We start from the raw sequence: 13,100 nt of genomic DNA, 5'->3' as shown, positions 1-13,100 counted from the left end.
TTTTCACATACAGACTGTAAACTGTACTGCCTTTTCACATACAGACTGTAAACTGTACTACCTTTTCACATACAGACTGTAAACTATACTGCCTTTTCACATACAGACTGTAAACTGTACTACCTTTTCACATACAGACTGTAAACTGTACTACCTTTTCACATACAGACTGTAAACTGTACTGCCTTTTCACATACAGACTGAACTGTACTGCCTTTTCACATACAGACTGTAAACTGTACTGCCTTTTCACATACAGACTGAACTGTACTGCCTTTTCACATACAGTCTGTAAACTGTACTGCCTACTCACATACAGACTGAACTGTACTGCCGACTCACATACAGACTGAACTGTACTGCCTTTTCACATAGACTGAACTGTACTGCCTTTTCACATACAGTCTGAACTGTACTGCCGACTCACATACAGACTGTAAACTGTACTGCCTACTCACAGACTGTAAACTGTACTACCAACTCACATCCACACTGTAATCCTAAATGTACTGCTTACTCTTTACTTAAATGGATTCTCAGCCATTAGGATTGCTGAAGCCCAGGCCTTTTGAGGAGAATCTATGAATCAAGATTTCCTCATTTGAGGCAAGCTAGGTAAATCAGTTCTGTGAGGAACAAAGATTTTAATCATACAGTCAATATTTTAAAGAACATTGAGGTTTCAGGCTGAGAGATGTGCTCACTAAAGGTTTAATATTGCAGTGTGTGCACTCTCTCTCTCTCTCTCTCTTAGTAAGAGACTAATAAATACCAGCAGGGCTGACAGCATAGGCTTTGAAATCAAGCCACTCCAACCTATGTAATGGAAGCTGAAATGCACCTTTCGGATTTCTAGATGAATATTACTGATCAAAACCTCTCAGCACAATTCATCCCAGTAAGGTTGCTACATTTGGCCTCTCCCAGAGTTCCCGTTCTGATTGCTGTCCAGTGATCCTTGCTGGAAAATGCAAGAATTTAGATATCAGGCAAGTGCAAAATCAGGCTTTACTCTGATAGTCAAATAGTACGCTGACATTTATTGTCTAGGCTGACACAGAAGAATGACCACTTGATGAAGTAGTACAGGGTGGTTAGTACCTTTGAGAGTATTTACCAACATGAGTTGGCATGTTCAAGAAAGAAGAGAATGGAAGGGACAGCACAAAGAATATAAGGAAGTACACAGTGAGAGAAAGCAACCTGTCCCATTCTAACCAGGCTATATATGAATTCCATTATGGACTTGTACATCACCACCTATTAACCCTTTACTTGGAGAAATACTAAGGTTTTTTCCCCTACCTCCCTGAAAAGAATCAGAAAGTGCCAATAAATAGCTTTCTAAATATCACTACCCTTCTCAATGGTTGAGGGAAGGGCAGGACTGGCAGCTTAATATTCCAGGGTATAGAATCTTCAGGCGTGACAGAGGGGGGTGTAAAAGAGGAGGTGGCATTGCACTATTGATCAAGGAGTCAATTACTGCAGTAAGGAGGGATGATATCTTAGAAGGTTCCTCAAATGAGGCCATATGGGTAGAACTTAAAAACAAAAAGGGGGCAATCACTTTGCTGTGAGTGTACTACAGGCCTCCAAACAGTCAGGGAGAGATAGAGGAGCAGATATGTAGGCAAATCTCAGAGAGGTGTAAAAATAATAGTGTAATAATAGTAGGGGATTTCAACTTTCCCAATATTAACGGGGATAGTCTTAGTGCAAAGGGCTTAAAGGTGGCGGAATTCTTAAGGTGCATCCAGGAGTGCTTTTTGAGCCAGCATGTGGAGAGTCCTACAAGAGAGGGGGCGGTACTGGACCTAGTCTTAGGGAATGAAGCTGGATAAATGATGGAAGTGTCAGTGGGGGAGCATTTCGGGGATAGTGACCATAACTCGGTAAGATTTAAGGTAGTTATGGTCAAGGACAAAGATGGACCGGAAATAAAGGTACTGAATTGGGGCAAGGCCGAGATTTCAATACGATAAAACAGGATCTGGCCAAAGTGGACTCGGAGCAGCTACTTGTAGGAAAGTCTACATCAGACCAGTGGGAATCATTCAAAACGGAAATAGTGAGAGTTCAGGGCCAACATGATCCTGTAAAGGTGAAGGGTAGGATCAATAAGTCCAGGGAACCCTGGATGTCAAGGGATATAGAGGATTGGATAAGGAAAAAAAAGGAGGCTTATGGCAGATTCAGAGCGCTGACAACAGCGCGTCCCTAGAGGAGTATAGAAAGTAGGGGGGGGCACTTGAAAAAGTAATTAGGAGAGCGAAGAGGGGGCATGAAAAAACACTGGCGGGCAAGATAAAGGAAAATTCCAAGGCGTTTTTTTATAAGTAAAAAAATACAACTTATTTTAGACAAGTCCCGAAATGATCGCAACACCACTCACACACATATTCACACTCGCACACATTCTCAAGAGAAGATAAATAGAAAGGTACAGGGTAAGAGATTTTCAGAGTTCAGGTTGTAAAAGTCTGTTGTTTCAATAATAACCTGTGGAATCCCCTCGGAATGTGAATTTTTAAAGTTGCAAGCCTGTTTGCTGGTTGTCTGGTATGCGTTGGTTCACTTTGAATTGAAGATGGTGCTGATGTCTTGGGTCAGTTTTAACTGGTAGAAAAGTAGTTTTTGCAAAGGCACTCTCTTTTCTCTGCTGTAGCTATTTTCCAACTTGTCTCAGCAGGGTTCAATTGTATTGGCTAGAAATGATTGCTCTCTCTCTCTCGCAGCCTTGCTGGAATTCAAAGTGGCTTTTTGTTGCACTGTGTGGCTGAGGAGAGACCAGACTGATGTTGTTGTCTCTAGTCCTGTCCTGAAAGGACTCCCTCCTTTGTTCCTTAACATTCACCTTTTAGGGTGAATTTTACAAGGGTTGGCTTCACCCATGTGATGTCAGGTTTTAGTCCTAGCTGGGCTGCAAAATGGCCTTGATAATAGCCCCACTCTGAGGAGATGAGGGTGGTTCACACTCCATTGTAATTGAGGTTATTCAGAGATGAGAAGTCTGAGAAAGGTCTTGTCTCATTGTGTTTAAGTCTTGCTCACATCCAGGTTTGATTATCTGTTGCACTTCCATGCAGACGTGGCTTAATTGGTTTTCAGTCTTAGTAGACACGGATGTGGATTTGAGTGCAAGAGATGCTGAGGGTCACGTGTCTTGTCCTCCATTTCACTGGCAGCACATGTACTAGTCTGTTTAAAATTGTTCCATTTTTTATAACTCTTCAGTTTGGTTCTGTATTTGCATTGTGCACTTCCCGTGAGTGTGACAGTATCATTCTCTGTCTCTCTCTTTCCCTCTGGTACCACACTCTCTGTACCTCTGGTACCACTGTATCACTCCCTCTTTCCCTCTGGTACTACACTCTCTCTCTCTCTTTCCTTCTGGTACCACACTCTCTCTCTCTATCTTTGGTACCACTGTATCATTCTCTTTTCCTCTGGTACCACACTCTCTTTATCTCTGGTACCACTGTATCACTCTCTCTCTCTTTCCCTCTGGTACCACTGTATCACTCTCTCTTTCCCTCTGGTACTACACTGTATCACTCTCTTTCCCTCTGGTACTACTGCATCTCTCTCTCTCCCTCTGCTACTACTCTTTTTCCCTCTGGTACTACACTGTATCACTCTCTCTCTTTCCCTCTGGTGCTACTGTATCACTCTCATTCCCTCTGGTACCACTGTATCACTCTCTCTTTACCTCTGGTACTATTGTATCACTCTCTCTTTCCCTCTGGTACCACTGTATCACTTTCTCTTTCCCTCTGGTACTACTGTATCACTCTCTCTTTCCCTCTGGTACCACTGTATCACTCTCTCTTTCCCTCTGGTACCACTGTATCACTCTGTCTTTCCCTCTGGTACTACTGTATCACTCTCTCTTTCCCTCTGGTGCTACTGTATCACTCTCTTTCCCTCTGGTACTACTCTTTTCCCCTCTGGTACCACTGTATCACTCTCTCTTTCCCTCTGGTACTACTGTATCACTCTCTCTTTCCCTCTGGTGCTACTGTATCACTCTCTCTTTCCCTCTGGTACTACTGTATCACTCTCTCTTTCCCTCTGGTACTACTGTATCACTCTCTCTTTCCCTCTGGTACTACTGTATCACTCCCTCTTTCCCTCTGGTACTACTGTATCACTCTCTCTTTCCCTCTGGTACTACTATATCTCTCTCTCTCCCTCTGCTACTACTCTTTTTCCCTCTGGTTCCACTGTATCACTCTCTCTTTCCCTCTGGTGCTACTGTATCACTCTCGTTTCCTCTGGTATCGCTGTATCACTCTTTCTCTCTCTTTCCCTCTGGTGCTACAGTATCACTCTCCATCGGGAATCACTGTATCACTCTCTCTCTCTTTCCTTCGGGTACCACACTATCTCTGGATCTCTGGTTCCACTGTATCACACTTTCGCTCTCTCTAGTACCACTGTATCACTCACTCTCTCCCTCTCTCTCTATCTCTGGTAGCACGGTATCTCTCTCTCTGCTATCACTGTTTCACTCTCTCTCTTTCCCTCTGCTATCACTGTATCACTCTCTCTCTATCTCATCTATTTGATTCAGCTACTCAGTGAGCAATAGTTAATTTATTACCCCACTGCTGGTACTAATGTGGGCACTAATGTCCTCATTGTATTCACTTGTGAAAAGTATTGGAGGAATGAAGGGGGGTAGAGGATGAAAATTGGAGAGCCAGTCTGGTGGTTAAGGATATTAATTTATTAAGGCACTACAAAAAAGGAACTAGGTTCTGGAGTCAGGTTGCATCGACACACAGATTGAGCCTGGGAGTTTCTTGGTATGTCGTGAAAGGTGGTATGTAAATGAAAGTCTCTATCCCAAATGTTTATGTATCCCACTATGTCTATCGCAGGAGACTCCTTATAGCACAGTCTATATCCTAGATGTATGTGACTCTAAATCATTTTGTTTAGTATTTCCTTTATCTGCAGGTGTTGTTCTGTTTTGCTCTCCTGTTCTGTGGAGTGGTTCAACTGGCATATTGGAGATCTACCTGTAAGCATCTGGTGAGTCACATTCCAAACCTGGACAACAATTACATTTATTCATTTAATATAACTTGTAGCTGAGTGAAGAAGTGACAGATTATATGCAATGTATACCTTGTGATTAGTTACAGAGAGCAGGTAACACTGGGAGCTATGGTGTATCTATTAAGTGGGCAGTGTAGTTTTGTTAACAGATAGTTCCTCCATCAATGCAAAATTGGCCTTAATTTGGCCATAGTCAGCAATAAGTTAGCAGTTAAACTCAGATGTGATGTGGGAGAAGCAAAACTGCTACACTGCTCTTTAGTGCTTGAGACAATAGAAAGTAAGTTTTACTCTGGGGAGGAATTTTAACCTAAGAACAGATGGGTTTGGGTTGGATGGGAAATTAAAATGCAAAAAAATCTCAAACCAAAACTTAACCACTTCGAAAGCTCCTATTTCTGGTTTTAATGGAGGCAGGGCAGGTGCGTGCAACAGAATAGCTCCTTGGAGGTGAGTCCCTCATTTAAATATTTTAATGAGGCAGCATTCCTCAGACTTTTATTTCTCTATATTAGCTTTAACACTGGCCAGCCTGGTTTCTTAGGCTTTGCGAAACCCAGCAGCTGAAGGGAGGTGAGGACTGCTGCATTGAACAGATTAGTGCACTTCCAGCACTACTTGTGGGCCTTCCTCCTGACTCCCTAAGCAAACCTGTTAACCTGACCAGCGATTGGACCCCTACCCACACCCACCCCCCCACCACGATCCGATTCCCTCCTGATGTCCTCCACAGCTTGCAATGTCCTCCACAGGACCCCTTTGATGCTCTTTCCTCCTTCCCTGATCTCTCTGGCCCTCAGCAATCTTCTCCCCCTTCCCCGATCTCTCCAGACAACCTACCCCCACGACCCCTAATCTCTTCAGGCCCCCCCCCCATTGATGCCCCCTGTCCCCAATATCTGTATCCTCGCTGCTCACTGGCTGTGGCCTCATGTCGCAGGCCTACTTGCCTGACAGCCGTGGAACCTCTCAATCTGGCTGGCTGTGGCCAGGAAATGGAGTTCAAAGATGGTAATCAATTAAATTTGGCAGGACCTGAGGAAAACGCGTATTTCTGGGTTTCCTGACCTAACAGAAAGGGTAAATAGGGAGGTCGCAAAGGCTTTAAACTAGTAAGATGGGGGAGTGGGGGTGCTGGAGGGATCCACAAGAAATTAAACAAGCCTAAATATAAACAAAACAGGGAAGGAGAGCATAGGACCGATGAACCTAAGTAAGGACTTAACTGACCTGGGAACAAATAGAGTTGTAGAACAGGAGTGCAAAACTACAGTTACAAATAAAGTAAGAGGAACTGTTAGTAAAAATGTCTGTACAGCAATGCACGGCGACTGTAATAAAACAGGAGAACCAAAAACAACAATAAATTGCAAGGAACCAGATACAGTTGGAATTACTGAGACATGACTACAGAAAAATCAGGTCCGGGAATTAAACATTGCAGAGTATATTTAGAAAAGATTGAGGGGAAAAAGGAGCTTGGGTTGCTGTACTTATTAGAGATAACTTAATGGCAGTAGAGAAAGGAGACACAGCCACCAGCAAGACAGAAATAGAATCAGTGTGGATAGATATAAAAGATAATAAAGGATGAATCACATTAATAGGGGTATCCTACAGATCACCTAATAGTAGAATGGAGATGGAGGAAGAAATATACAGACAAATTCAGGAAACGAGTAAAAAGAAACACAGCATAATAATCACGGGGATTTTAGCTACCTCAAAATTAACTGAACCAAAGAAGTAGGTAAAGGGGATAAGGGAATGGAGTCTGTACATTGTGCACAGGACACCTTTCTACTAAGTAATCTAATAATGGGGAATGACCAGAGCAGATTAAAAGTAAAAGTAAGGGAACATCTAGACTATTTAAGATAATAACTGAGAAAGACAAAAGTATGACAAAAACCAGAGTGATAGACTGGAGATAAGTTGATTTAGAGGGACTGAGAATAGAACTTGGGAAATAAAACGGACAACAATCTCGGCAAACAATAATGTAGAACATCAATGGGAAACATTTAAAATGCTGTTCAACAGAGTCCACGAAAAATATATTACACTAAAAAACAAGAACATGATGATTAAAGACATTAGGAAAAAGTTGAGGATAAGGAAAGAGACGTACACTAAGTACTTGGACAGCAGGGAAGAGCGTGATAAGGGAGAATATGAAGAGATTAGGAAAGCAGCCAAAAAAACCATTAGGAAGGCAAAGAGGAATTATGAAATGAAATTATCAAGGAACATAAAACAAATAGTAAAATGCTCTACAAGCACAGAAATAAAAAAAGGAAAGTCAGGACGGGAACTGGGCCACTAAGAGATGGATAGGATAAAATCCCAAGCAGGGGACTACCAAGGACAAAGAAGCACACGGCAAGGCTAGAATACTTAATGATTACTTTGTATCGGTGCTTGCTAAGAAAGAGGAAGGGTGGCGCAGTGGTTAGTACTGCAGCCTCACAGCTCCAGCGACCCAGGTTCAGTTCTGGGTACTGCCTGTGCGGAGTTTGCAAGTTCTCCCTGTGACCGCATGGGTTTCCGCTGGGTGCTCTGGTTTCCTCCCACAACCAAAGACTTGCAAGTTGATAGGTAAATTGGCCACTGTAAATTGCTCCTAATGTAGGTAGGTGGTAGGAGAATGGTGGGGATGTGGTAGGGAATATGGTATTAATTGTAGGATTAGTATAAATGGGTGGTTGTTGGTCGGCACAGACTCGGTGGGCCGAAGGGCCTGTTTCAGTGCTATATCCCGATCTATAAAATATCAGTAGAAGCAGAGAGAGTAGAGGCAATGGATAGGGTAAAAATTGAGAGGGAGGAGGTACTGAAAAGCTGGTTATGCTTAGGGTAGATAAGTCACCTGGTCCAGATGGCTTGCATCCCAGGTTGCTAAAGGAAGCGGGGATGGATGTAGTGGAAGGGTTTGCCATAATCTTCCAATCTTCCCTAGATATGGGGGAGTTGCCAGAGGATTGGAATGTGGCAAATGTGACACCCTCAGTCAAGAAGGGGTGTAAGAACAGTCCTAACAACTATAGACCAGTAGTTTAACGTCAGTGGTGGGTAAGATTTTAGAAACGATAATCAGGGGAAAAAAATCAACAGGCACTTGGACAGGTTTGAGTAAGAACAGCCATAAAAAGCAGATCATGTTTACCTAATCTAATTGAATTTTTTGATGAAGTAACAGAGAAGGTCGATGAAGGGAATGCGTTGGATGTTGTATTTATGGATTTTAAGAAAGTGTTTGATAAAGTACCACATAAAAGGCTGGTTAATAAAATTGAGGCTCATAGAATAGGAGGGTCAGTGGAGGAGTGGCAAACAGTGAGGACGATACGAATCGCCTGTAGCAGGACATAGATAGGCTAGCAGAATGGGCAGATGGAATTTAATACAGACAAATGTGAGGTGATGCTTCTTGGCAGTAGGGATAGGGTGAGGCAACATTGACTTAATGGCACACTTCTAAAGAGTGTGCAGATACAGAGGAACTTGGGGGTGCTTGTGCATCACTCTTTGAAGCTGGCAGGACAGATTGAGAGAGTGGTTAGCAAAGCATATGGGATCTTGGGCTTCATAAATAGAGGCATCGAGTACAAAAGCAGGGAAGTTATGCTGAACCTTTATAAAGCTCTGGTTAGGCCACAACTGGAGTATTGCGTCCAATTCTGGTCACCACACTTGAGGAAGGATGTGAGGGTCCTTGAGAGGGTGCAGAGGAAATTTACCATAATGATTCTAGGGATGGGGGATTTTAATAACAAGATTAAGTTGGAAAAGCTTGTGTTGTTCTCCTTGGAGCAAAGGAGATTGAGGGGAGATTTCATAAAGGTATATAAGATTATGACAGGCTTAGATAAGTTAGACAAGGAAGAACTGTTCCCATTAACTGATGATACACGGTCTAGGGGACACAGATTGAAGGTTTTGGACAAGAGGTGCAGGGGGAATGTGAGGGAGCACTTTTTTACTCAGCGAGTGGTAATGACCTGGAACTCGCTGCCCACGAAGGTGGTGGAAGCAGAGACAATCAATGATTTCAAAAGGAAATTGGATGGGAGCTTGAAGGAAATAAACTTCGCAGGGCTACGGGGATTGAGCTGGGGAGTGGGACTCACTGGATCGCTCTGTGGAGAGCTGGCATGGACCTGATGGGCCGAATGGCCTCCTTCTGTACAGAAAATGACTATGATAACGAAATGGCAGAAATAAGTAATGACTTTGCTTCAGTATCACCAGGGAAACAGATTGGGTGGACATGGCATTGGAAGATGAGATTTGAAATGATACAACCATATTTAAAATAAAAAGAGAAATGTTAAATAAACTAATCAAGCTCAAAGAGGAAGCCACTCCCTGGTCTGGACAGATTGCATCCGCGCATTTCAAATAAATTTAGAGATGAACTATCGGAGGCACTATTACACATATTTAATAATTCATTCAAGAAGGATGTAGTGCCAGAGGACTAGTAGCTAGCTAATGTTAACCTGTATTTAAGAAGTTGGCTAGAACATGTCCAGAGCACTATTGATCAGTCAGCTTCACATCAGAGATAGAAAAAACAATGGAAACCCTACTAAAGGAGAAAATAGAAAAACATCTAGGAACCAAAAATATAATAATGAACAGTTAGTATGTATTTCAAAAGGGAAAGTCTTGCTTGAACAAACTCATTAAATTCTTTGAAGCGGTAACAGAGAGATTAAACAAGAGTAATGCAGTAGTTGCAATTTATCTAGATTTCCAAAAGGCCTTTGATAAGGTGCCAAATAACAGACTAATGAATAAGGTCGGAGAACGTGGAGTCGGGAAAATTAGTAGAATGGATAGCTAGCTGACTGTAAGACAGAAAGCAGAGAGCAGGGGTAAAGGATAGCTAAGCAAAGTGGCAATAGGTGGAAAGTGGGGTTCCACAAGGATCAGTGCTGGGACCAATGTGTTTCACAATTTTTGTTAACAATTTTGACTTCAGACTCAAAAATACAGTTTCTAAATTTGCGGACCACACCAAAGTATGTGTGTGTGTGTGTGTGTGTTGGGCAGGGGGCGGGGAGAGTGGGGAGGTCCAGGCAGTAGTCAATATTGATGACGACTGCAGCAAATTACAAAAAGACATTAATAAGCTTGCAGAAGGGCATATAATTGGCAAATAAATTACAACACAGCTAAGTGTTACATTTTGGTAAGGAAAATAAAGAGGGTGTATACTATTTGGAAAATAAGAATCTAACTGGGGTAGAGGAGCAAAGGAATCTGAGAATACAAATACACAAATCACTAAAAGTAGTGACACAGGTTAATAAAGCCATTAAAAAAAAGCAAGCCCAACCACTAGGATTTATTTCTAGAGGAATAGAATTGAAAAATAGAGACGTTATGCTAAATTTATGTCGAACCTTGGTTAAACCACACTTGGAGTACTATGTGTAGTTTTCTGGCCACTGAAAGGGATATAACGGCATTGGGGAGAATGCAAAAAAAATTTTACAAGGATGATACCAGAAATGTGAGGTTATACCTGTCAGGACAGGATGAGCAGGCCGAGTCTCCTTTCTCTTGAAAAGGCTAAGGGGTCGCCTAATTGAATGAAATGTGACATCTAAATTTGAATTTACAAGTCTCAAACTATTTTTAAAAATTTCTTCCTTTTTTTCTGATCTTGATAATTTGGCCTTTTCACCATGGAAGGAGCTAGGAATTTACAAGCATCTGCCATTCTACAGAAACTTTCCTCAGGAATTATCTTCCAACTGACCGCAAGATATGCTACTTCCTCACAAAATGTACCCAAGCAGTGGCCTTAAAGAACAGTTAAACACAGCTCCATTTTAACAGCTAAACAGCTAAACAACACAACCACGGTCTAGACACCAGACTGCCGGCTGCCGTCAGCATTCCCACAGGAGAGCAGCTAGTATTAATTAAACACTTGATTAACTATTGGCTGAGCTGTTGAAACTGCAGACATGACTCACAGACAGTAGCAATTAATCTGATATAGACAGTCCTGGATTTATGTCAGTATAATTCTGAGAGTCTTCACTCAGTATCTATTACATACAGAGTCTAATGCGAATACACAGCCTATGGCTCAGGGCCTCACTTAATGAATTCCCTGAGGTCTGTAAGCCAAAGATTGAATTGAGTTTCGCTTTGTGGAGACTGACAGAGATTTCTCAAGCAGACCATCCAATGAAGCTTGTTTAGGGGAGGCACACAGAGTAATTCATGTGGTTTTGCAGCATCGCCAGCTGGGTACAGCTTCCTAAAGACGTTAGGCCATCCATTCTGTAAGATATTTACACAATCTAAAATTAAACTACCTTCCAGAATCTGATCCAATACTGATCACAGTATAGGTAAAGGATCAGTACTAATATCCCCATAATTGATCCCAATATATATTCAAGGTCAGAACTAACATCCCAGTGCTGAACTATACTTTGTGTGTGTGTGTGTCTGTCTGTCTGTTTCTCTCCTGAAGTCGAGTATTGATCCTATGGTCACTGACCCTGATACAGGTCCACGATTAGAACAGATAGCTTGGTTGCTGGTACAGGTCCAGAATCAATACTGATACCTTCCGTACTGATCCCAGTACCAGTTCATGAGCAGTATTGTTACTCCCATTAACTGATCTCGGTACACATCCAGAATCAGCATAGATATCCCTGTTATTGATACCAGTGCAGGTCCAGGATCAGTTCCAAAACCCCCAATACTCACTCCATTATAGATCCACACTTAGTACTGATATCCTGGTAATTGACCTTAGTACATTTCCAGAACCAGTTGTCACACCAGCTTGTTCTGTTGAATGATCATTTTCTTTAATCCACCGACTGGAGATCTGAATTTATATTTTTTTAAGAATTATAAGAGAGAACAGATGAAGGATGACTTTGCTGGCAGCTTAGGATAGCCACCTGATTTGCAACACTGTATCCTACATTGCAAAGCCTGTGAGCTATAGATGAAATGGCTGCTCATGCAAGTAAGAACCTAGACCAAGTTTAAGAGAACTACCTGTTCTGTTTAGCAAGAAGAGAAACACTGCTACCATGTTTGAATCACTGGGTGACTGTCATGTGACAAGCCCCTCCCCATCTGTGGTTTTAAGCTGGTGTTTCTCTACAGCAGCAAGGAGAAGCAACTGGACTCTGACACATGCAGACCCAAGTGGGGGTCCCTGTCTCTCTCTCCATTTCAACTTACAAGCTTCGAACTCTGCCTTTTGTCTGACCATCTTTGTACACTCTGGCTACAGAGTGGAGGAAATTGGAGGAAATCATCCATAATCGCTGTCTTCAAGAGACTCACCGGAGTAGTCATCTACTTTTTCAAACTAAAAGCCTCGGCACCACCGAATTCAGCTAGAAGCCAACCAAATCACCAAATGCTACAGACTGTATACTGCATTTTTCTATGGACCCTAACTCAACCAATCTACCTTTCCCCAGTCTTTAACCTATTTGTGTGTGTGTAAACCTCTAGTGTGTGTGAGTGAGTGAAAGTTAGCGCATAGTTTATTATTTTCATTAGTTTGGTTTAGGTACAATAAAGTTAACCTCTTTCTTTGTTAACCTCAAGAAAACCTGTCCAATTGGTTCTTGTTATGATAATAGCAAGTAAGTAATCAAACACCTACTGAATTGGCCAGTACATTCACTTTAAAAAAGAATTAAGTCTGTTGTGGTCAAACAGGGAGAGGGAAAAAAGGGAAGCCCTTCAGCTCCTCCTCACCTGACCGTAACACAGTACTGATACACAAGTTGATGGTCCTAGGCCTGGGCTAGGATTGATAGCCCTGTTACTGGTTCTGATCCAGGTTCAGGGTCAGGAGCTGATAGTCCATTATCAGTACACATCCCGAATCATTGCAAACATCACACCTACTCCAAGCCCCGGATTGACATTGATAACCTAGTGAATGACCCTAATCCAGAACTAGTGCTGATATCCCTGTTCCTGGCCCCAGTCTGAGATGGTGGAAGAGCAACATGGTGATTCTGTAGTCA

General features: G+C 42.3%; 1 protein-coding gene across 2 annotated transcripts in view; it reads left to right on the top strand.

Annotated features, from left to right (window-relative positions):
* Positions 1–13,100, top strand: part of LOC137377000 (tetraspanin-32-like) — a 99,612-nt gene that overhangs the window by 50,568 nt on the left and 35,944 nt on the right. For both annotated transcript variants that reach the window (XM_068046099.1, XM_068046097.1), the window contains exon 4: positions 4,966–5,040. In XM_068046099.1, the coding sequence (XP_067902200.1) occupies positions 4,966–5,040 (75 nt within the window). The remainder of the gene's footprint in view (positions 1–4,965; positions 5,041–13,100) is intronic.

The sequence above is a fragment of the Heterodontus francisci genome, chromosome 14 (assembly GCF_036365525.1).
Source record: "Heterodontus francisci isolate sHetFra1 chromosome 14, sHetFra1.hap1, whole genome shotgun sequence".
Classification (NCBI taxonomy): Eukaryota; Metazoa; Chordata; class Chondrichthyes; order Heterodontiformes; family Heterodontidae; genus Heterodontus; species Heterodontus francisci.
Note: the sequence above shows the minus strand (reverse complement) of the source record. Positions and strands in the feature narration are given on the sequence as shown.